Below are 24,983 nucleotides of genomic sequence, written 5' to 3'. Positions count from 1 at the left end.
CCAACTAGAGAAAGCCCTCACCCAGAAACGAAGACCCAACCCAGCCATAAATAAATAAAAGTTAAAAAAAAAAAAAAAGGTAGGCACAAACTAGATGACGCAGAGTCTTGAGGGCCAGACAGTAGATTTTATATGTTTATCCACAGGGATGCCCAAGTCTCATTACCTGCAATGAGCCTTATGTGTAAAGTTCTCCCTATTTTGTGGGGAATAATGGGATTGGAGGTGGGCAACCATAGCTGTAAGATGACTAGTTAGGAGGAAACTATGGATCAAGAAAAAGGGATGACAGCTTAGCCTGTAAGGACAGAAAGAACAAGGGAGAGTCAAGAAATATATAGGAAAGTGAACTGACAGAACTTGGTGACTAAGACAAGCAGGTGAAAGCTGGCAAAGATGATTCCTATAACATGGCACGTGTAACTGGCTGGACAGGGTACACTTGGGGATAGCAGATGGAAGATGTATACAAGAGAAGATGTATAAGAGGAGAAAATTAGCTCAAATTGGGTTTAAAGTGTCTAAAAACAAAAGAGAGACGTCCATTAAGAGTTGATATAAAGACCAGTTATTCGGTAGAAAGGCTGGAATCAATTTTTGATGAGATCTCAATGATGAATGTTTTGGTTAAAAAACAAAATAACAAAAACTTGGACAACACATATTACAGCTTATATCCATTTACTTTTATGTCTGGGGTAAATGGACACAGAATAAAGGGATTACCCATAGGACAAGAAAAAGGGAAAAGAAGACAGAAAAAAGAATGTTAAAAAGACCAAAAACCATAAAAAGAAAATGTATCTGCTTTACCGTTTTACCTGGGACTCAGCTGTTACCTTCAATGGAACCTGAGCAAGTAAGAGTGAACATAAGAATACTTTCATTCTGCACAGGTGTTTAGCAGAAACATGGATCCCAGATATACAATGGTCTAAAATATGACACCTGAATAAGGTTCTAAATCACTTACTATGTTAACCATGCTGCCAGAAGCAACAAGGTATGGTTTCAAAAGAAAGGTTATTTTTCAATCTAAAGACTTCCACAATGCAAACCTGACTGCATCTTTGAAACTCATCACAAACTTTAAGACTCTATATAACACTTTCATAATGACCAAAAATTAATCCCAAATAAAAGAGAGTTCTCCTAACTTACTTTTCAAGCTCTTCCTGAGAATGGGCAAAAGTACAATTTGTTCCTCGTGGACACCCTCCTTGCTGTCGCAAATCTCGGCACATGCTAGTCTTATATTTGCTGTTTGGCTGAGGCTACGAAAAGAAAATCAATGTTTGGAAAAGTGAAGATTCCAGTTGTCACTCACTCTTGGGACTCCAGAATTTTATGATTACACCTTTAATTCTTTTTCACGTTAGATAAGTAATTCTTGTGCTGACACAACCACCACTTCATTGTTTCCTGTTATGCATTATGTGACATAACCCTGAGTTGGCATTTCAGATATTCCTTCTGAGGATTATCTGGAACTGGTTCAAATGTTATGTTACTTATTTGTCAGGCAACAAAATGCCCACAAAAATAAAAGATTTTCTCATCAATTTATTGCTGTCTTAAAATTATGATAGCCAAATCAAGCAACCAATTTCAAAAAGCATTAAAAAAGCCATAAGCTTTGTCCACTTAAATTTTCTCAGGAAAAGGGAGAATACAACTTACCCCAGAAGTTAAAAATTAAGAAATACTAATTTATTTGTCAATTTGAGAGTACAACTTTCTTCTAAGGCGTGGAGCTAAGTTCATACAAATAATGAGGCAAAATATAAAAACATCATCATAACTGCTATAATTTGCATCAAAATCTAAGATGTCATTGTTACTTCTGTGACCTTAATAAATATGAAACATTCATCTTTCAGTTAAGATTTGAACATTATAATGTCTTCTAACAGAATACGGACAGAAGAGTGGAAAGATCACTTTGGAGTAGATTTGATACCAGTTCTGTCACTTACTGCCACCATGACCTTACATATGTTATTTAACCTCTTTAAACTTCCGCTTGGGAACAGCAATTATCTTGCAGGTGGCTGTGATGATTAGAAATAATATATGTAAAATACTGAACATAGGGACTGGATCATAGTGATTTAATAAATGGATGTTATTACTAGAATGAAGGATTTTACCTTAAATAACTCCTTCAAAAGTACACTGAAAATATTTATTTACTTCCACACATATACAAACGTGAATTCATTGGTATGGCAGCAAAGGAGAAAAAAGTGACAATTTCCCCACATTAGAAGAAAATTAGACAAAATATTTGGAAGGAATCAGATCTATAGAGTTGGTCAAAAAAACCTGCAGTAGGGCTTCCCTGGTGGCGCAGTGGTTGTGCGTCCGCCTGCTGATGCAGGGGAACCGGGTTCACGCCCCGGTCTGGGAGGATCCCACATGCGGCGGAGCGGCTGGGCCCGTGGGCCATGGCCGCTGAGCCTGCGCGTCCGGAGCCTGTGCTCCGCAACGGGAGAGGCCACAGCAGAGGGAGGCCCGCATACCACAAAAAAAAAAAGAAAAAAAAGAAAAAAAAAAAATCCTGCAGTAAACTCATATTCAAGATATGCCTCAAACTGCTGCTGTACTATGAATTATTTATCAGGTGCACTAAAACTTGGGTTTCTCTCAAAAGAAGAGAGACAATAAAAACTTATGTGAGAGTGGAGTCACATAAGGAGTCCATTAACCAAACAGCTTGTTAAGATGTTCAGGATGCTCTGTTAAAAATTTAAGAGCAGGGCTTCCCTGGTGGCGCAGTGGTTGAGAGTCCGCCTGCCGATGCAGCGGACGCGGGTTCGTGCCCCGGTCCGGGAGGATCCCACATGCCGCGGAGCGGCTGGGCCCGTGAGCCATGGCCGCTGAGCCTGCGCGTCCGGAGCCTGTGCTCCGCAACAGGAGAGGCCACAACAGTGAGAGGCCCGCGTACCGCAAAAAAAAAAAAAAAAAAAAATTTTAAGAGCAGTTAGAAGTGCAATAAATGTGCTTACCTGAGGTGTCTCATGGCCTTTTCTACTATAATTTTGTATGAAGTCCACAAGGCCATGAACCACTGTTTTAACAGCTACCATTGCATTTTCTAGCTGCTCCCAAGTTGGTGAAACAGCATCTGTATAGTCCACCAAGGGGATGGGATGAGAAAAAGAATTTTTTAGCAGTAAGTCTCTTGTGTTATTTACCTCAAAGGTAGAAAAAGTATAAGCAATTATTTTCTCACATACCTGGATTAGGGTCTATGTTTGCAAGAAGCTCTAAATGAGGCCTCAGTCTATTTAAGTTAGCTGGGTCACCTGTTCGTTGCAAAACAATTGTCAATTCCTGAACACTCTTTGCAAATGATTCTGGAGACTGCAGCTAATACAAAAGGAAAACAGAATGGTTTTTACTCTGGTTTTTATGACCTGTCTATATTCAAATGCTTTCGTTCTGTCAACATACTGAATAGGTTTTCAAGTGTCTTCAGATTCCATAGTAGGAGTATCAATGATGAATTAAGTTTTCACCTCAGAATCTGCCCTATGAAATTCATCATTAGACACTTAGAAAACTTATCTATTAGCTATCTGGTGTCAGAATATAGATAAATGACAGACTTGGTTAGCCAGGCTGCTTTTATGCTAACATCCTGTATTTGCTTCCCTGTTGCCCCCCTTAGTTTATTTTAAAAGTTAGAAAATAATAAAAAAGAAAGATATTTATAAGAGTCTTATATGTAAAAACAGGAATCTCCAATTGGTTGTCTCTTTACTCCCTTCAGAAGATTCAAATACTCTTCAATGTAGCAGAATGATATAAAATCAGCATCTCTAATTTCACAAACCTTATCAATGATAGACTGCATGTGTGATTTATGCGCCAAGTCACCATATAGAAGTGAAGACCACTGCTCAGGTGAAATACGGAGTCCTGCTTCCATAGCAATATGAACAATTTGGGCATCATGTTCTCTGCGTAAAGCCTCATAACTCCGAAATTCCTCCTTTAGCTGCATCAGGGAAGAGTCTTCATCCCTTTTGGTAACCTAAAAAATAGAAAGGAGAGAAAAACCCATCAGAATTACTCTGCTCTTCCTCCTTCCCCAAACAACTTTTTCTTTTGTTTTGATGGGGGAGGTACCTATAGCCTATCAGATACTACATAAAGAAGGTACAAAGAAAATAATGTCCTCACCACAAATTCTTTTTGGAACAAAGCAGAACTTACAAAACCTAATACATAGTTCTGCCTTCCTTCAATGAGCTCAGCAGGTGGTAGGGAAGAAACTTGTAAATAGAAAGTTATAGTATAAGTGCTATTGTAAGACTCTATGACAACATAAAGGAAAGGCAATTAAATCTGGCAGGTGGGGGAGGGAAGGGTATCAGGGAAGGCTTCCCCCAGCAGAAGGCTACATGAACTGAGTCCTCAAGAATGTATAGGAGTTCCCCAGGCAAAGAAGGGTGAGGGACAGAATTCTAAAGAGTAGCAAGTGGTAAACAGAAACATGAAAGAGCAGAGCACATAGAATTAAAGGCTAAGATGTAGGCTGGAGAAGAATCACAGAGGGCCTTGTATACTATGGTGAGAAATTTGGGGACAGGCACAATTTGTTTTATTGCACTTAATTTATTGTGCTTCACCAATAGGTACTGCGTCTTTTACAAACTGAAGGTCTGTGGCAACTCTGTGTCAAGCAAGTCTATTGGCGCCATTTTTCCAACAGCATTTACTCACTTCATGTCTCTGTGTTACACTTTGGTTAATTTTTGCAATATTTCAAACTTCATTATTATTACATTTGTCATGGTGATCTGTGATCAATGATATTTTATGTTACTATTGTTGTTTTGGGGAGCCATGAACCACATCCATAAAAGATGGTGAACTTAATTGATAAATGTGTGTTCTGACTGCTCTATCACCCGGTGTTCCCCTGCCTCTTTCCCTCTCCTCAGATCTCCCTATTCCCTGAGACACAACAATATTGAAAGTAGGCCAGTTAATAGCCCCACAATGGGCTTCAAGTGAAAGGAAGAGTCACATCTCTCACTTTAAATCAAAAGCTAGAAATGATTAAGCTTAGTGAGGAAGACATGTTGAAAGCCAAGACAGGCTGAAACCTAGGTCTCTTGTGCCAAGAGCTAGCCAAGTGGTGAATGCAAAGAAGTTCTTAAAGGAAATTAAAAGCACTACTCCAGTGAACACACAAATGATAAGAAAGCAAAAGAGCCTTATTGCTGATATGGAGAAAGCTTTATTGGTTTGGATAGAAGATCAAACCAGCCACAACATTCCCTTAAGCCAAAGCCTAATCCACAGCAAGGCCCTAACTCTCCTTAATTCTCTGAAGCTTGAGAGACGTGAGGAAACTGCAGAACAAAAGTCTGAAGCTAGCAGTGGTTGGTTCATGAGGTTTAAGGAAAGAAGCCGACTCTATAACATAAAATTACAAGATGAAGCAGGCCGGAAGTGCTAATGTAGAAACTGCAGCAAGTTATACAGAAGATCTAGCTAAGATAATTAATGAAAGAGGCTACACTAAAGCACAGATTTTTCAATGTAAATGAAACAGTCCTGTATTGGAAGAAGACACTATCTAGGACTTTCATAGCTAGAGAGGAGAAGTCAGTGCCTGTCTTCAGAGCTTCAGAGCTTCTCCTGTTGGGAGCTAATGCAGCTGGTGACATTAAATTGAAGCCAATCTTCATTTACCTTTCCAAAAATCCTAGCTAGGGCCCTTAAGAACTACGCTAAATCTACTCTGCCTGTACTCTAGAAATGCAACAACAAAACCCAAATGACAGCACATCTGTTTACAATATGGTTTACTAGATATTTTAAGCCCACTGATGAGACCTACTGCTTAGAAAAAATGATTCCTTTCAAAATATTACTGCTCGTTGACAATGCACCTGGTCACTCAAGCACTCCAATGGAGATATACAATGAGATTAATGTTGTTTTCATGTCTGCTAACACAACATCCATTCTGCATCCCATGGATCAAGGAGTTAATTCTGACTTTCAAGTCTTATTAGTTAAGAGATACATTTTGTAAGGCTAGAGCTGCCATAGACAGTAATTTGTTTCATGGATCTGGGCAAAGTAAACTGAAAACCAGTTGGAAAGGATTCACCATTCTAGATGCCACTAAGAACATTCATGATTCACAAAAAGAGGTTAAAATATCAACATTAACAGGAGTTTGGAGGAAGTTGATTCCAGCCCTCATGGATGACTTTGAAGGGTTCAAGACTTCAGTGGAGAAAGTAACTGCAGATGTGGTGGAAACAGCAAGAGAAGGAGAATTGAAGTGGAGCCTAAATATGCAACTGAATTGCTGCAATCTCATGATAAACCTTTAATGGATGAGGAGTTGCTTATGTATGAGTAAAGAAAATGGTTTCTAGAGATGGAATCTACTCCTGGTGAAGATGCTGTGAAGATTGTTGAAATGATAACAAAAGATTTAAAATATTACATAAATTTAGTTGATAAAGCAGCAGCGAGGTTTGAGAGGATTGACTCCAATTTTGAAAGAAGTTTTGCTGTGGGTAAAATGCTATCAAACAGCATTGCATGCTACAGAGAAATCATTTGTGAAAGGAAGAGTCAATCAGTGGGGCAAACTTCATTGTTGTCTTATTTTAAGAAATTGCCATAAACACCCCAACCTTCAGCAACCACCACCCTGATCAGTCAGCAGCCATCAACACTGAGGCAAGACTCTCCACCAACAAAAAGACTACGACTTGCTGAAGGCTCAGATGATGGTTAGCATTTTTTAGCAATAAAGTATTTTTTAATTAAAGTACATACATTTTTGGCATCATGATATTGCACACAATAGACTACAGTATAGTGTAAACATAACTTTTATATATACTGGGAAGTCAAAATATTTATGACTCACTTTATTGCTATATTCGCCTTATTGCAGTGGTATGGAACAGAACCTGCAATATCTGAGGTATGACTATATTATCCTGTAGGGAATGGGAAACCACTGAGGACTTCTAAGTAGAAGAGGGACATGATGGTTAGGCAAACATTAGTGCTATGGGTGATGATTAAGAAATTAAGAAATTTTCTGCCACCACAAAAATTATTAGGGTATTTTTATAGCTTTAATCTATACTTAAGTGATAAAAAACATAAATTCAAAAGGTAGAGTTTCACATGTCCTAGTAACTGTCTAATTATCTAAACATGCAGGTATGTGGCTAGATAATTTCCACAATAAATGATACATACTTATTCCTGAACCATTAAAACTTGCTAATGGCCACAATGAAATTAGATACCTGGTTAGAATTTAGAATACTTAGGCCTAGTACAGGCTCTGAAACTTAGACTGAGCAAATAGTTCAAACTATTCAAATTGATGATTTTCTCATCAGGAAATGAAAATCTCCCTAGACCACCTCACTGGTAGTCTTGATTGCTGTTGTTGGCACATGAGACAGCAGTAATATGACCCCAAGAACATGAAGGTGGGGAAATCAAGTTATCATCTGAGAGTTAACTTAATAGTATCAGTTCACAATTCTCTTTGAGACTATATAAATACATTATAAAAAAGTATGGGACACCCAAAATTCTAATCAACACAATCTTACGTAGAATTTAAGAAAGAGCAGAGTATAACTTAGAAATCACAAAATAACCTACTTAAAGAAACACTGAGGAGGGACTTCCCTGGTGGCACAGCGGGTAAGACTCCACGCTCCCAATGCAGGGGACCTGGGTTCTATCCCTGGTCAGGGAACTAGATCCCACACGCATGCCACAACTAAGATTTCTCATGCCGCAACTAAGGAGCCCACATGCCGCAACTAAGGAGCCTGCCTGATGCAACTGAGACCTGGTGCAACCAAATAAATAAATAAATATTTTTTAAAAAGAAACACTGAGGAAACAAAAGGAGGAATTATTAATCCAAAACAGAAAAAAGAAACCCAAAAAACCAGAGGATGGTAACATTCATCCAACCACCAAGGTACAGGGTGCCTCTTGGGCAGCATGAACGTCTATCCACCTGAGTTGTAAGATGTACACAGGTGGCTAACAGAGCCTGGTCCTATTAAAGTTCTATAAACTTGCATCAAAATCACCTATGAAGCTTTGAAAACTACAATTTCAGGTAATCAGGATCCCTGGTTTCAAGGACTGCATAATTAACAAGTATATATGAATGCTCAAGTCTCAATGGTATATTCTGGTATCCGATATACCAAATCAAAGTATCTAGGGATGGGACCCACAAATGTATACTCTTCAAAACTCCAGAAGTGATTCTGATGTGTATCTTCAGTTTAGAATCACTGCATTAAACAACAGAATCATTAACTCCCCTTGTTCTGATCCATGCTAAGCAAGCAAAGGTTTGATACTCTTCTACAGGAAAATAGCTATGACATGAGAATTAAAGTCATTTAAAAGTTTCACTTCTCATTACAAATTTATAAAATTGGTAATATGTAGTATGTGACCTTGGTTGTGGTGATTCTGTTCCTGAGGAACCGCCAAAATTCAGGTCTCTAAGCCTATAATCAAGGAAAAGACCTTCAACAATGGTGAGTTTATTAGAGTAAATGCCCCTGGAGAGAGGCCTTTTGGCAACTGTCAGCATGATATCCTTTTATTCATGTAAACACTGCTTTTAACATTTTAAACTACAGGGCAGTAGTACAAGATGAAATGGGAGCATGAAATTGAAATCTTTCTAAACTTAGTGTTATTCAAATGTCAGATATTAGGAGCAGCTGTAGAGGTATGACAATCATAAACCACAAATCTGTATGATACCATTGAGGAAAAGAAACAACATTAAGTCAACAATACAGTGTGAGAACCAAGCCAGTCACTTCAGGATGATAAATGATTTCTGTAATTTGCCTGCTTAGCCAAAAACATTATGTTCGAGGAACCAGAGATTCATTTCAATTGTTGCCTTAAGGACACAATCAAGCACTCTAACTATCAGGCAGATAGTGTCTAACCCTCATTTGTGGAGATAAGTGAACTCATTTGAACATATTTCCATCATCAATTAACCTGTTATCTCAAACTAAGCAGTGTGCCAAGAAAACCTCCTTTCTGCCTGTACTGTTTTCACTCTTGGACTATAAAACCAGCAAAATAGCTTAAATAAGCTTTGGTTTCAAATTCAGACGTTTTACTTTATAGAAGTACTTTATAGATGTTTTGCTTTATAGAAGCCAATGGGTCTTTCTATTTCCAAGTCCTTGGGCTTCTCAAGTCCCCACCAGTAACCTATACTCTTGTAACATGCAGAAACGTCAAGGATTCAGCCTACTTTCCACACCTCTCAGTAACTGTCATCACCCATAAGCCTATTCGACAATGAAACTACATTTCGAAATAACTTAGGGTTCATCCCTATCCTCTCTGCCAAAAACCCCACCATCTAAATGCAGAGTGGGGCAGTATCCTCAACTTTTCACTCTCTTGTCATCCATAAGACAACATATGGGCCATCTTCAGATTAAAGGCTTTAATCTAATCACCACAGAGAAAGAGATAAAAATAATAATAGGGAAGTTAAAACATTACCTACTGTTATGAAGTTTTCAGTATGCTTCCTGACTGCCTTTTAAGATGGTAAACATTAATGAAGTAGGCTTCTTTAGTTCACTTTTACTATTCCAAGAGTCAAGTTTACCAAACTATTTCCCTCACAGTGTTACTGACACCTTCACGTATGTGTTCTTACACCCACACATAGTAGTATCACACATATGCAGTATCACAGATGCAATAAATGCAGAAGGCAAAGTTTCCTTTTAACTCTTGTAAGCATTCTGTATTTCTGGGGCCTCTAGACCAGGTAACACCCATTCCAAGTATCTCACATCCAGGCATGTAATGTTTAGATGGTTGCTTGCTACTTACCTTAAAACAAGAAGCTCGATACAGTAGTTGCACAACATGACCAATACTTGTTTTTGATGCCTGAGGAAATCTTGGTTCTAGTCTTTGCACAACAAAAAGTACCAGAACTTTCCTTGAGAGAGCAGAACCATCTTCTAATGCCAGCAACACCAGCTTCAAGGCCTCTTCTTGCATAGCTAGAAGTAAAGAACATGAGTTCATGATAAATGAGGAGACCTACAGATCATGCCTGTCAGACTACTTTGGGTATTAGTTTATGGTGGTTCATTATCTGCAGTCTGTAAATACTTAGCAGAAAAACAGGCCACCACACGTGCGCAAATACAGTTTACTTAAAAAGAAATCAAGCGAAAGAAAACATGCGTCCTACTAAACAACCAAATAGAACACCAGTCAAGAGAACTTAAACAAAATATATCTTCTGTAGGTATTTAATAGTCAACTAGATAATGATAATGTTAAAGTGAAAAAAAGCCCTCATTTTTAAAACTCACAGAGCTACTATGACAAGTAAATAACATGTAGAGAACACATAGTAGTCTTAAGATAAATGGTAATTTTTTAATGCATGAGACTGTTGCTTTGCCTGTCAGAATTATTTTATATATAATTTAAAAGTGATATTAGCCCCTGGATGCAATACCTAAAGAAGGCATCCATTTATGTTGTTTTCCAGCCAGGGAGGTAGATTATAATCTGAATCTAATCATGAAGGAGCATCAGAAAAACCCAAATTAAGGAATATTCTATAAAATAACTGCCTATATTCTTCACAAATACCAACATTAGACAAAGAAAGGCTGAGGAATGGTACTATGTTAAAGAAGACTAAAAAGAGACATGACAAATAAATATAATACGTGATCTTAGACTTGATCATAAAATGAAAGAAAATAAATGCCATAAAAGGCATTTTTGGAATAACCAACAAAACTGGAGTATGAACTACAGACTGCAGCATTGTACAAATGTTTAAGTTTTCTGAATTTGATGAATGTACTGTTTTTACGTAGGACACATACTTAAGTGCAAGGGGTAAAGGGGCATGAAATATGCAACCTACTCTCAATGGCTCAGAAGAGAGAAAGAGTGAATTATATAACAAATATAGCAAAATATTAAAAACTAGTGAATATGGATAAAGAGTATATAGGAATTCTCTGCATTATTCTTGTAACTTTTTGGTAAATTTGAAATTATTTAGAATTAAAAAGTTAAAAATACACTGACTCTCAATGAAAACAATGGAACTGAAAGATCATCTAGAATCTAGATTAAAAATCAAACCCCTCTTTTCCCAAGTAAGACATCGAGGCCCAGAAAAGTTAAGTGACTAGGCCAAGTTTCACAACTAGTTAGCAACAAAATTATAATTAGAACTAAGGACGTTTTTAAAGTTGAGGTAAAATTTACATAACTAAAATTAACCATTTTGAAGTATACAATTCACAATGTTGTACAACCATCAACTCTATCTAGCTCTAAGACATTTTCATCACCTGAAAGGAACTCTATAGCCATTAAGCAGTCACACCCCATACCCCTGACCGACCCCCCCCACCCTGCCCCCATCTCTGGGAACCACTAGCTTGATGTCTGGTTCTATGGATTGACCTTTGTTGATGCTTCACATAAATGGAATCAGAATATTGTGACCTTTTGTCTGTCTTCTTTCACTTAAAATAACATTTTTGAAGTTCATCCACATTGTAGCATGTATCGGTTTCTCAACCCTTTAAATGGCTGAATAATATTCTATTTATAAATATACCACATTTTGTTCATCCATTCATCAGGATTGATGGACATCCAGATTGCTTCTACCTTTTGACTATTGTGCATAATGCTGCTATAAACATTCGAGTACAAGTATTAGTTTGAATACCTGTTTTCAGTTCCTTTGGGTATACACCTAGGAGTGGAACTGCTGGGTCATACAGTAATTCTACATTTAACTTTTTGAGGAACCGCCAAATTGTTTTTCCATGGAGGCTGCATCATTTTACATTCCCAAGTTCTCTAACATCCTTGCCAACACTTTTTATTTTCTACTTTTTAAATTATGGCCAACCTACTGGGTATGGTATCATTGTGATTCTGATTTGCATTTCCTTAATGACCAATGACACTGAGCATCTTTTCATGTACTTCTTGGCCATCTATGTATCTTCTATGCAGAAATGTTTATTTAAGCCCTTGGCCCATTTTTAAACTGTGTTGTTTATCTTTCTGTTGACCAGTTATAGAACAAAGGATATTTGATACCTAGTCTAGTGCTTCTTAGGTAAGGTAAATAAACATGAGGAAATATCCACAGGTAAGCATTCTTAAATTATATATAAATATGGATTTTAAAAATTATTTTTCAATTTAACTTTGACTATGGAAAATTTTAAACATATACAAAAGTAGGGATAACATGTACCCATAATACAGTGGCTGACACTAAGGTTTCATCTACTCATTATCCACTTTTCTAGTTTGTTTTGGCTAGAGTGGTTTGAAGCAAATCCAAGATAACATAGTACTTCATCCTTAAATAATTTATTATGTATTTCTAACACGTAAGAACTTTAAATTAACATAACACCATTATCATATCTAAAAAGAGTAATATGTTTCCTTAATATCATCTAATACCCAGTTCAGGTTGAATTTTCTCCCACTGTCTCAAAATTTCTTCTTATAGTTGGTTTCTTTGAGTAAGTATCCAAATAAAGTCCATATTTTGCTTTTGGTTTGTATGTCTTCAAGCTTAAAGAAAAAAACCTATACTAGTTCTCCCCCACTCTCCCACCCACCTGTTTAAAAGAAAATAATTTGTTGCAGAAACAATCATTTTTCTAAACAATACCCCACATTCTCAATTTGGCTAATTTTGTATTTGTGATGTTCCTTTATCCTCCTTATTTCACGTAAACTAGAGACTTGATTAGATTCAGAATGAGTTTTTAGCTTTTGGGTTTTTTTTGCGGGGGGGGGGCAAGCATACACCTTATTCTATGTATCACATCAGGAGATACTTAAGACCTAGATGTCTCACCTTTAGTATTGTTAAGATTGATCAGTGGGTTTGGGCCTTTTTCATTTATTAACCTTTCATCTACTGGTTTTAACAGCCAATAACAATTCTTGCCTAGACCCATTAATTCATTTTATATGATTTTTCTAACCTTAACACTGTTTTTCTAAATTTATTAGCTGGAATTTTGCTAAAAGAGAAATCTACCCTCAAAACCCTGAGAAACTGTCCTTGAAAGCAATTTGTAAAGGAAAGTCAGAAAAAACATGCTTGATTTTTTTTCTACTCCTTTTCCAATTTTTAGCATAATGTGTTGGTGCTCTAGCAACTGCCAAAGATAACCAATTTATTTTTTCTGTACTATCATTACAAGATCATGGATTTTTTCCACATTTTATGTGTTTCAATCCATTATAGTCATTATTCATTTGGAGGTTCAGATTGTCCCACTTTTGTCCAGTGGGAGCCTTTTCAAATTCTGTCCTTTTGACAAGATTCCGATGGTCTTTAATAGCTTTATTGCTTTCTAGCACAAGACTTCCCAGGTTCATCTTGTACTTTTCTACCCTAGAACTGGGATAAAAAATTTATTAAAAGAGCCCTGCTTCTTTTTAGTAGGAAATGGTACTTATTAAAGGCCACAATTTGGGTGCTATGGCTATTCACTGCTTCCAAGCCTTTTTTTTTAAACATCTTTATTGAAGTATAATTGCTTTACAATAGTGTGTTAGTTTCTGCTTTACAACAAAGTGAATCAGTTATACATAAACATATGTTCCCATATCTCTTCCCTCTTGCGTCTCCCTCCCTCGCACCCTCCCTATCCCACCCCTCTACGTGGTCACAAACCACCTAGCTGATCTCCCTGTGCCATGTGGCTGCTTCCCACTAGCTATCCACCCTATGTTTGGTAGTGTATATATTCCATGCCACTCTCTCACTTCGTCACAGCTTACCCTAGACAGAGCTAGGAAACAGTCATTTTCCAGAAAAAGAAAAATAAATGAGTCTGTACTTATATTGCCCATTCAAATTTAAGAATGCAGGGTTTTTACATAAATTCTTTGATTTCATACTTGTATCTCTCTTTTTTTAAATGCCAAAAACCTTGGTTCCTGATGGCATTAACATAATTACCTACTTGCTTTATCCTATGTGTCTGTATAATAGTTTCAAAATAACAATACCAATAGAATTATAAACAATATGACTAGTGAATACAATTTAGGATTTATTATATATCACACTAGGAATATAAAAATCAAAAACACTGTGTTCTAAAGTCACCTGAAATAGTTCATTCCTGATGAATATGCCACCAACTTATGAATGTTTTAGCTTTTCATTCTTAGGTGTTTTTTTATTTTATTCTTTTTATTTAAATTTTTAAAACTTATATTTACTAAGAATTGTTTTATGATTACCTAAAACATTTACATGGGTACAAACTACAAATCAACGTACACTGAGCGAGATCTAGCTTCTGTCTCTATCTGCTTTCTCTTGGTTCTTCCCTACTCTACATGTTTATTATTTTTTAATTTTTCCTACCATTGCTTCCTTTGGAAAATACAAACAAACAATTAGAAAATGGTTGTCTCTCTCTCCCTTCCCTATTTAAAAGTGTGCTTTACTATAAGGGGCACACTATTCTGCACCTTGCTTTTATTTTTTAACTTAATGTATCTAGAAATCACACCCAGCAGAATATATACATTTTCCTCATTACTTTCAACAGATGCATGGTAGTCCACTGGAAGGATATATACCAGTTTACTAAGCCAGTCTCCTATTCATAGACATTCAGGTTGCTTCCAGATGTTTACTGTTATAAACAGTGCTTTATAACTTTATGCATTCTGCATTTTTTGCTATATTTATGGGACAGATTCCTAGAAATAGCACTTTTGGGCCAAAGGGTAGCTGCAGAGGTGATTTTGCTAGATATTGACAAATCCCTCTCTTTAAAGTTTGCACCACTTTGCATTCCCACTATCACTGGATGAAAACACCTGTTTTCCCACAGCCTTGACAAGAGACAAAAGTTGTCAGACTTTTGAATTCTGCCAATCTGATAGGTGAGAAATGGTATTTCACTATAATTTTAATGTATATTTCTCTTAATATGAGAAGGACTGAGCACATTTTTATATGTTTGAGGACCATTTACATTACTTTTTCCCTTGAGTTGTCTGTTTGCATCTTTAGTCAATTTAATTGGGTGGCTAGTATTTTTCTTCTGAGTTTTTACAAGTACCTTATACATTAATTATATTAGCCCTCTGTATGTGATATATTTCCCCAAGTTTCTCTCTTTTTTTTTTTTTTACTTTTCTTATGATGTTTTATTATGATGCAATTTAAAAAATTATATAGCCAAATACCAATCTTTTCTGTTATTGCTCCTGGATGTGGAGCCAAAGAAAACAGTGTTTCCTACTCCTAGGTTATAAAGGAATTCACTCATGTATTTGCTTTTATTACCTATACAATTTATTTTTTAATCATAAGTATTTCTAACCTACTTGGAATTTATGTAGCTAAGGATTATAAGAAATACATCCATGGGGACTTCCCTGGTGGCAGAGTGGTTAAGAACCCGCCTGCCAATGCAGGGGACACGGGTTCAAGCCCCGGTCCGGGAAGATCCCACATGCCGCGGTGCAACTAAGCCCGTGCGCCACAACTACTGAGCCTGCGCTCTAGAGCCTGCGAGCCACAACTACTAAGCCCGTGCACCACAACTGCTGAGACCCATGTGCCTAGAGCCCATGCTCCTCAACGAGAAGCCACTGCAATGAGAAGCCTGCGCACCACAACGAAGAGCAGTCCCCACTCGCCGCAACTAGAGAAAACCCATGTGTAGCAACGAAGACGCAATGCAGCTAAGAATAAATAAATAAATAATTAGAAAAATATTTTTTTTTAAAAAAAGAAATACATCCATGAAAAAAAGAAATAGAAGAAGAAAAAAATTACATCCAATTTTATCTTTTTCCACATGTCTATCCAGTGGTCCCAATGCCACTTAGTAAAAAAGTTCCTTTGCAAAAATAAATTCTTCCTAGCCTATAGTTCTAAATCAGAAAGGCAAAACAATAAAGCTTCAAGAAGATAACACAGGAAAGTACTTCATAACCTGGGTATAGGTAAAGATTTTTTAAACAGAATGTAGATGATGGTAACTATAAAGGAATCATCCCCTGGTGATTCTTATTTTTTCTAATAATTTGTTTCCCAATTTTAAAGACAATCATGAACTTTTAATTTCTTTCATAAAAAGGTTTACTTTTCTTTACTTACTACCTGTGTATTATGAGGCCTCTAACTCACTTTTCTAATTTGTAAAATTGGGTCTGTGTCACTTTTCTTAAAGAAATGAGAAATTCATTCTAAAACACTATCACACTGTTTATCATATAAATTATGATTAATAAAAACTAATTTACCTTTAATTATGTCAATATTTGTATGTATAAATCTGAGTATTCTCACCTACTTCTAGAAATTGGCATCCTCTAGCTCTGATAGCCAATAAGAAAGGCAAGACAGTGATGTATCTTACCTGGCCCTAGAAACTGGCATCCTCGAGCCCTGACAGCAGCCCATAAGTTGGCAGACAATTGCTGAGGGTTCTGGTGCTGTAATATTAGTTCCGTTACAGTTCTTTCTCCAAGTGAACGGGCTGCTCGTATGGCTCTTACACGACCTTCTTCCTCCACCAGTTGACAGTTTACAAGTGTCACCAGTTTCCTTTGCATTGGACGGCTCAGTGCACTCTGGTTCAAACTAGCTACACCTTTAGGAAAAAAGGAAACTAGTTTTTTTCAATCAAAAGAGACAAGTCAAATTTCATTATCTATTTAATGAAAATATCTAGCATTTAACTATTAAGCCACAATTCCTAATCAGTCCCCATAAGGTACTTTCATTTTTTAACAATGAATATTTTGTCCCTGTTTATTACTACTCTGCGGTAATGGGAGCCTAATTTTTAGTTACTTCGAATTTTATTAGGGTATCCTATTCTCTAGGCTATGTGTGTCCCACAAAAGAGAGTAATTTGGGTTTATTTAGTCTATTCTTCATCTTCACTAAAACTACTGAAGATAAATTTAGAGCTAAATAAATGAAAAAATCTAATGATTAATAACAGCTCTAGTTTTGGGGGCTTTTTTCGTTGTTGTTGTTTTGTATATAAGACATTTAGAACACGGTTTAATGACAAAATCTTAGATCCAATTCCCTTTTCAGATTCAAAGATATTGCTCCAGCACTTCTTCCCTCTCTCCCACATCATCAATTGTTCCCTTTCTACTTGATCATTTGCATCAGCATACAGTAAGAACAAACATGCTGTGATTTCATACATCTTAAAAAAATTAATAAATCTTTTTATTCATCCCTTTTCCCCTACCTGCTCTGCCCCATTTCTTTCCTCCGTTTTGCAGCAAATCTTCTAGAGTTGTCTATATTCACTATCTCCAAATCCTTGCTTCACAATCTTTAAAACCTACTCCAATCAAGTTTTTGCCACTATCTCTTGACCAAAACTGCTCTTCTCATAACAACAATTACCTCCTCTTTGCTAAATCAATGGTCAATTCTCAATCCTTATCTTATCTGACCTTTCAAGAGCACTCAACACAGATCACTCCTAACTCCTTTAAAAACATTCTTTACTTGGCTTCCAGAACACCCCTGTCTCTTAATTTTCTTCCTCCTTCTTCCTTTCCAGTCTTCTTTGCTGATTTCATCTTTTCTTCCTGATTTCCTAATGTTAAACGGCCCAGAACCCAGTTTTTGTTTTCTTCTCTATCTATACTCACTACTTAGGTGATCTCATCCAGTCTTATTGCTTTAAATACTACCTGTATGTCAATGACTCCCAAAATTACAGCTCCTATACCTCATTCCTTAACATATATCCACTGGTTACCTAACAGCATCCAAGTGAAGATTTGACATCTCAAATTCAACATTGACCAAAACTGAACTCCTGGATCTTCCTATCTAAACCTGATGTCCCTGCAGTATTCCTTGTGTTAAGTTGATGGTAACTTCTCTTTCCAGGTGCTCAGGCCCCAAAACTCAGGAGTCATACTTGACCCTGCTCTTTCTTTCATACCCACATCCAATAATTTAGGAAATTCTCTTGATTCTACCTTCAAAAAACATCCAGACTGTCCACTTCTCACTACCTCCACTTCCACTAACCTTGTCCCATCAGCCTATTAACCAACACCCTGGTTTTCCCTTCGTCCTTCTACACTGAATTCTCAACAGAGCAGCTAGTGTGACCCTTTTACCATTAGTCATATCACGTCATTCCTCTGGCTCAAAATCCTAGAGTAACTCCCCAATTTCACTCAGAGTAAAAGCTCAAGTCTTTAAAATGGCCTGTAAGTCTGTACATCATCTGGCCTCACCATTTCTTTTCATTATCTCATACTGCTCTCCCCCTCACTCACCCTACTCCAGGTACATTCTCCTGTTTTCGTTCTTTGAAGACACTAGGCATGCCTTGGGGACTTTGTTATTTCTTCTGCCTGGAACAGTCTTTTCCCAGGAACCTACATGGTTAACTACCTCACCTCTTTCATCTCAAGTTCAAAAGCTACCATCTTAACAAGGTCTACACTAATCACCTTGTTTAAAATTGCAACCCACCCTTTTCCCCTCACTCTGACATTGCTGATCCATTTAACTATACTGTTTTCTTTCCACAGCAATTATCGTTTATAACATAGTGCCTGGTACTTAGGACATGCTCTTTAAGTATCTGTTCAATGAATGAATGAGGTAGACAGGATGAGTTTCTCAAGGAAGTCACTGTGTCCAAAATATCCAACAGTGGAAAGCACAGAGCAGATACAAAATAAGTACTTGATTAATTCACTCACTCAACAACTTTTTATTACATCTATGACCTGCTAGCTACTGAGGATGCAGTGATAAACAGAAGAGAATTCCATTTCTGTCTCAGCACTTAACTTACTGAGCTTATATGCCTATCTCCCCAATAGACTGTGGGCTCCACGAAGACCCTAACCTGTAAGTTATGTAAGTTAACTGTAAGTGCTCCATAAAATTTAATAAATGACTGAATGAATACATGAAATTGTCTTAGTAGGATTCATTAAAACTAATATTCTGCTATAGCACCATTAGTTTAATCAGTGAATATAAACATTGTATAAATCTCAATATGTAGTATGTCTGATGAATTCTTAAATAACGATATTGATTATCTCTAGAAAATAGTATAATGTTCTCAATCAAAAAGATTTCCATGATCGCTTTAAGCAAACTCATTTGGCAAAACTCAAATTTAATAGGGTATCAACACAAGTCTTCCAAAATTAATGTATTACCAAGTCCTACTCACCCATAAAAATACTTTTTTATGAACTTACCTTTACCTCCACTTAGTGGTTTTAAGTAGAGTGCCAAATCCTCAACACATTTCTTTGCAACCTCATAGTGTTTGTTCTCACCTAAATTACTTAACTTTACCGATTGATGATCTGGTACCTAAAAAACAAAGAAAAACTGAAGAAATACATTCATCCAGTTCATGCAATTGTTAATTTTATATTTGATAATAATCTTGGTGAGTATAAACTTCTAATACACAGAAAATCAATGTAGTTTTAGTAAAATTAAAGCCAAACACCTAGCCAATCTGCTTTCCAAGAACCAAGGATATCATACTTAATAGCATGGGCTGGGTGAATTAATGAGAGGAAAAAAGGAGGTGGTTAATTGTACAATGTATCAATGTTATTCCTTGGGGATGATAACTATGCTATAACTTTGAAAAATGTTAACATTAGGGGAAGCTGCAGAAAGTTAACAGGTTCTCTGGGTACTGTTTTTTGCAATTAAAAAAAGTATTTCAAAATAAAAAGTAGGAAAAAAGGCAAGAACTTTTTTCTTTCCCCTTAGCACTTGGCACCTGCTTCCTATATAATTTACTTATTATATTTATTGTTTATGGTCTGTCCCCCCTTGTTCTCAATGAAAGGTCAAAACTTGGGTAAAACCTTGGGCAGCCCTGCAACTGCTACAAATGATCTTGAGTAAATTATTTAACTGCTCCAAGTCATGGTTTCTCTATCTGCAAAATGAAGATGAAAATCCCTATTTCACAGTGCCATTATGAAAATTCAATTTAATTCAACAAATATTTATATTCATGGAGTGCTTACCACATGCCAAGCAGTTTTAGGCAGTAAGCATCTATCAGTGAGCAAAACAGACAAAATATCTTGCCCTTGTGTAGCTTACATTCTAGTAAAGAGGAAGCAGCCAATAAATTCTTTTTAAAAATAAATAAACATATAGTATGATAGAAGGTGGTCAGTAAAAATTATACAGCAAGGATAAGGGGGATCTGAGAGTGTTGGAGGGGGACTGCAATTTTAACCGGGGTGGTCAGGATAGGCATGCTTGGGAATCATGACATTTGAATATAGACTTGAAAGAGGAGAGAGAATGAGTATCTTAGGCAAAATAACAGTCACTGAAAAAGCCCTCAGGTGGCAACAAGTTTGGTACATCTGACAATTGGTCAGGAGGCCAGTGTGGCTTAAGCAGAAAGAGTGAGGACAGAGCAGGAGATAAGGCTGAAAAGGTAATGGAAGTCACATTGTAAAGACCTGCAAGATAATTTAAGGACCAACTGAGAGAACATTTATAAGTGAAAAAACAATACCTGACCTATAGCAGATGCTAAATGATAGCTAGTATTATTACAAATAATCTACAGTATTTTATTGACTCTAAGATGCCATTGTTTGCAAGAGGCACCACTGTTTTATGCACCATTAAGGAAAAAACTGCCAATTAATTTATGACACACTATTGATAAATAGATGCATCTTGATTTCAGAGTGTCTAACTGGATTATGAACACTGAAAAGAAATGTGCTTTAAAAGGAAAACCTCAAATATCAAGACACTAAAGGAATGGAGTATTTTAATTCACTGAATTCTCTAAGAAGTGATTAATCAGAAAAATCCTTACTTTCTTGCTTTAATATGTAGTACATGAGGTACAGAATTTCATCTTCTTCCTCACCTGTAAAATGGGGATAATACTACCTGAAGAACTATGACAAGAATTAGTAATAATAGATGTGGACTGCTTACTATCACACCTAACACAAAGTAGGCCCTCATTAAATGAATATTATTATAAATCTAGGGTCTTGCTGATTCAGTAAAATGATAAATAAGATATGCTATTTTTATAGCATATGAGCATAAGCAAAAACTGCAGACTTTGTTACTGACACTCTAGAAATTGGTTTTCTATATATACATCTTATATATGTATATATACCCATACAGACCTATTTTCTCATTTATAATATCATCCTAAAAGTCAAGTGAAGTTTTAAAGAAAACCAAAAAAACCTCCACTTAAGGGTTCTAGATGGTTGATTTCTGGCCAAAATTTGATGACATTTCTTTTCACATACCCTAATGACTAAATATTTATGTATGCTTATACAAAAATGTTTCTTATCCACCAAAATCTCTTAAAAACATAACTTTTGACCACAGCACTGAATACAAAAAAGTATATAACTATATGCAATTTACAGTTTTGCATAAGGATTTATGACATTAGCTAAAGAAAATCATTTGCGGAATACAATAATGAAAATCAGGTATATTGAGTATTTTTTGTCTCAAATATCCCTAAACATACTTTGTACCCCTTAATGAACAAAGTTCTATAATTATTACTTATACCAAACACGTAAAATCCTGAAAGGTTACCTGGGCTCCAACTAACTGGAGAAGTGCGAAGTTGACAGGAAGCACATCAATGTCTGTGTTGATGGCAGTCTGATCAAAAGGACAAGCTTTTCGGTGAAGTTTATTCAAGCAGGTCTTGCAAACAGTGTGTGAACAACCTAAACTGATGGGTTTGTGCACATTCTCATCAAATTCATTATAGCAGATTGGACAGGACAGAAATTCTGTCCATTGAGCTGCCTGCACAGGCATTGTGGAAGCTGGATGCTCGGGTTAGCAGTCTAGCAGATCATTATTTTGCTGGGTAGTGTTTTGTAAGCTGGAAATGGACAAAAGTAAGAATTAACCACATATTCATCATTCACCTTTCAAGAGTTAACTGCTTAAGTCAACCACCACAGCTTCAAAACCTAAAACACTTTTAAAAAAATAAATTTATTTATTTATGGCTGTGTTGGGTCTTCATTGCTGTGTGCGGGCTTCTCATTGCGGTGGCTTCTCTTGTTGCGTAGCACGGGCTCTAGGAGTGGGCTCAGTAGTTGTGGCGCACGGGCTTAGTTCCTCCGCGGCACGTGGGATCTTCCTGGACCAGGGATCGAATCCGTGCTCAACCACTGTGCCACCAGGGAGGCCCAAAACCTAAAACAATTCTGAATAATTCTATATGCTTTGAACATCTTTTTCTTTAAATCTATTTGCTGAATTAAATTTCTGAAATTTTTTTGTGCAGAAACAATATCCTAATAGTGCTCCTTCTGACTAAACATATTTATATCAGTTGCTCATCAAAGCTTTCATGTATTTTTCTTAATGACCACATCAAATAAACAGATTAACTTTCCACAATTTCATTTTTAGAAAAACAAATTACTTTGGATTGCTAATTTAAAAAAAAAAGTGTTTCCCTTGGATATCTACTACCCCCAAGCATAGTAAGATATGACCTAAGAGGTAGTGAACTCTGGAAATATTGATCCAAACAAAATCACAGTAAGTCAGTAGTGAAGGAACAGCTTTGTCACCTGAATGACCAAGTCAGTCAAGGATAGCTCACCTTGGCAGTTTCACAAAAGAGGAAATCTCTGGTCAGGACTTGACTATGAGGTTAACTAAGGTACTGAAAAAGTATGAGAGAAGACTGTTAATGATAGAGCCGTTTGTCCATAAATGAAAGAATGATGCTAACCTTAAAATACAGTGCCAAGGGCTTCCCTGGTGGTGCAGTGGTTGAGAATCTGCCTGCCAATGCAGGGGACACGGGTTCGAGCCCTGGTCTGGGAAGATCCCACATGCCGCGGAGCAACTAGGCCCGCTCGCCACAACTACTGAGCCTGCGCTTCTGGAGCCTGTGTTCCGCAACAGAAGAGGCCGCGACAGTGACAGGCCCGCGCACCGCGATGAAGAGTAGCCCCCGCTCGCCGCAACTAGAGAAAGCCCTCGCACAGAAACGAAGACCCAACACGCCCAAAAATAAATAAATAAATAATTTTTTAAAAAATTTAAAAATAAATTTATTGAAAAAAATACAGCGCCGAAGTAAAAGAAAAAAAAAGAAAATACAAATCTTGAATGTAATTCCCTACAATACTTTTGACAAAACATATCAGTTAGTGATATATATATATATATATATATATATAAAATAATTCCTAGAGCAACAACTAAAAAAAATACTGCAGGTTATACTTTAGAAAAAACATAAGTGATAGATATATATATATATATACACACACACACACACACACGACCAAAAACTGTCAGGTCCAATGAGCAAGATGTTGAAGAATAAAATAATATTCTTATCTAATAACTCTAAGCAGAAAAACAGCAAAATACAGTTGACCCTTCAACAACGCAGGCTTGAACTGCCCAGGTCCACTTATACACATATAATTTTCTTTTTTTTTTACATAATGCTTTTTTTTTTAAACATCTCTACTGGAGTATAATCGCTTTACAATGGTGTGTTAGTTTCTGCTTTATAACAAAGTGAATCAGCAATACATATACATACATATACATATATCCCTGCATCTCTTCCCTCCTGCGTCTCCCTCCCTCCCACCCTCCCTATCCCACCCCTCTAGGTGGTCACAAAGCAGGAACTGATCTCCCTGTGCTAATCTCCCTGAGCTATGCGGCTGCTTCCCACTAGCTATCCGTTTTACATTTGGTAGATACACAGGTATTTCTCAGTAGTAAATACTACAGTACTACGGAGTATGGCTGATTGAATCCAAAGATGCAGAGGAACCATGGATACAGATGGACAAGTATAAATTATATGTGGATTAACCCCAGCATTATTCAAGGGTCAACTGTTTAAATTTCTATCTTTATATATGCATATGATTAAAAGGCACACAGGGAAAACAATGACAGTGATTTTTCTTATTCCTAAGATTAAAACGTTCCATAATTTTTAATAAAATATTTAGTATCAAAACCTCTAATTTAAAATCTTTAGATCCTGGGACTTCCCTGGTGGCGCAGTGGTTAAGAATCCGCCTGCCAACGCAGGGGACACAGGTTCGAGCCCTGGTCTGGGAAGATCCCACATGCCGCGGAGCAACTAAGCCCGTGCACTACAACTACTGAGCCTGCGCTCTAGAGCCCTCTAGCCACAACTACTGAGCCCATGCGCCACAACTACTGAAGCCCACGTGCCTATAGCCTGTGTTCCGCAACGAGAAGCCACCGCAATGAGAAGCCCGCGCACGGCAACAAAGAGTAGCCCCCGCTCGCCGCAACCAGAGAAAAGCCCGCGCACAGCAATGAAGACCCAATGCAGCCAAAAATAAATACATAAATAATTAATTTTAAAAATATATATAAAAAATAAAATAAAATCTTTAGATCCCGAACTTGAACACTCTACATTTCACAAATTTTCTGCATCTTCCAATTCAAAACTTATATAAGTCTGACAGATGCTCTCTGGTGAACAAGAAATCTAGGTATTTAGGGCAATTATCAGCCAATACTTTATTTCATAAGAATGTTTACCAATCCAAATACATTAGTGCCACAGAAATTAGATGTTTAAAAATGTAATCAGATTCAGGACAGAAAAGTGTACAACTCATTCTCAAATAACCCCACACTCAAATGAGGAATTCTATTAGCCTTTATTGTGCTTTTTATGTTCAAAAAAAACTACGGTTTTAAAGAAATGAAACTGAGTTATTTGTAATGAGGTGGATAGACCTGGAGTCTGTCATACAGAGTGAAGTAAGTCAGAAGGAGAAAAACAAATACCGTATGCTAACACATATATATG

At 36.8% G+C, this 24,983-nt stretch overlaps 1 protein-coding gene and 1 non-coding gene across 4 annotated transcripts in view; both read right to left on the bottom strand.

Annotated features, from left to right (window-relative positions):
• Positions 1-24,983, bottom strand: part of RC3H2 (ring finger and CCCH-type domains 2) — a 47,776-nt gene that overhangs the window by 17,310 nt on the left and 5,483 nt on the right. For all 3 annotated transcript variants that reach the window (XM_007128908.4, XM_028493551.2, XM_007128910.4), the window contains exons 2-9: positions 21,725-22,022; positions 19,351-19,468; positions 16,500-16,733; positions 9,913-10,088; positions 3,839-4,039; positions 3,240-3,372; positions 3,009-3,127; positions 1,162-1,274 (exon numbers count right to left, since the gene is read on the bottom strand). In XM_007128908.4, the coding sequence (XP_007128970.1) occupies positions 1,162-1,274; positions 3,009-3,127; positions 3,240-3,372; positions 3,839-4,039; positions 9,913-10,088; positions 16,500-16,733; positions 19,351-19,468; positions 21,725-21,955 (1,325 nt within the window). In that variant the 5' untranslated portion in view covers positions 21,956-22,022. The remainder of the gene's footprint in view (positions 1-1,161; positions 1,275-3,008; positions 3,128-3,239; positions 3,373-3,838; positions 4,040-9,912; positions 10,089-16,499; positions 16,734-19,350; positions 19,469-21,724; positions 22,023-24,983) is intronic.
• On the bottom strand, positions 3,462-3,572 carry LOC112065594 (small nucleolar RNA SNORD90). The gene has a single exon (XR_002892125.1). It is a non-coding gene; the product is annotated as a small nucleolar RNA SNORD90 (small nucleolar RNA).

The sequence above is a fragment of the Physeter macrocephalus genome, chromosome 9 (genome assembly GCF_002837175.3).
Source record: "Physeter macrocephalus isolate SW-GA chromosome 9, ASM283717v5, whole genome shotgun sequence".
Classification (NCBI taxonomy): domain Eukaryota; kingdom Metazoa; phylum Chordata; class Mammalia; order Artiodactyla; family Physeteridae; genus Physeter; species Physeter macrocephalus.
This window is presented reverse-complemented; position numbering and strand designations above follow the sequence as displayed.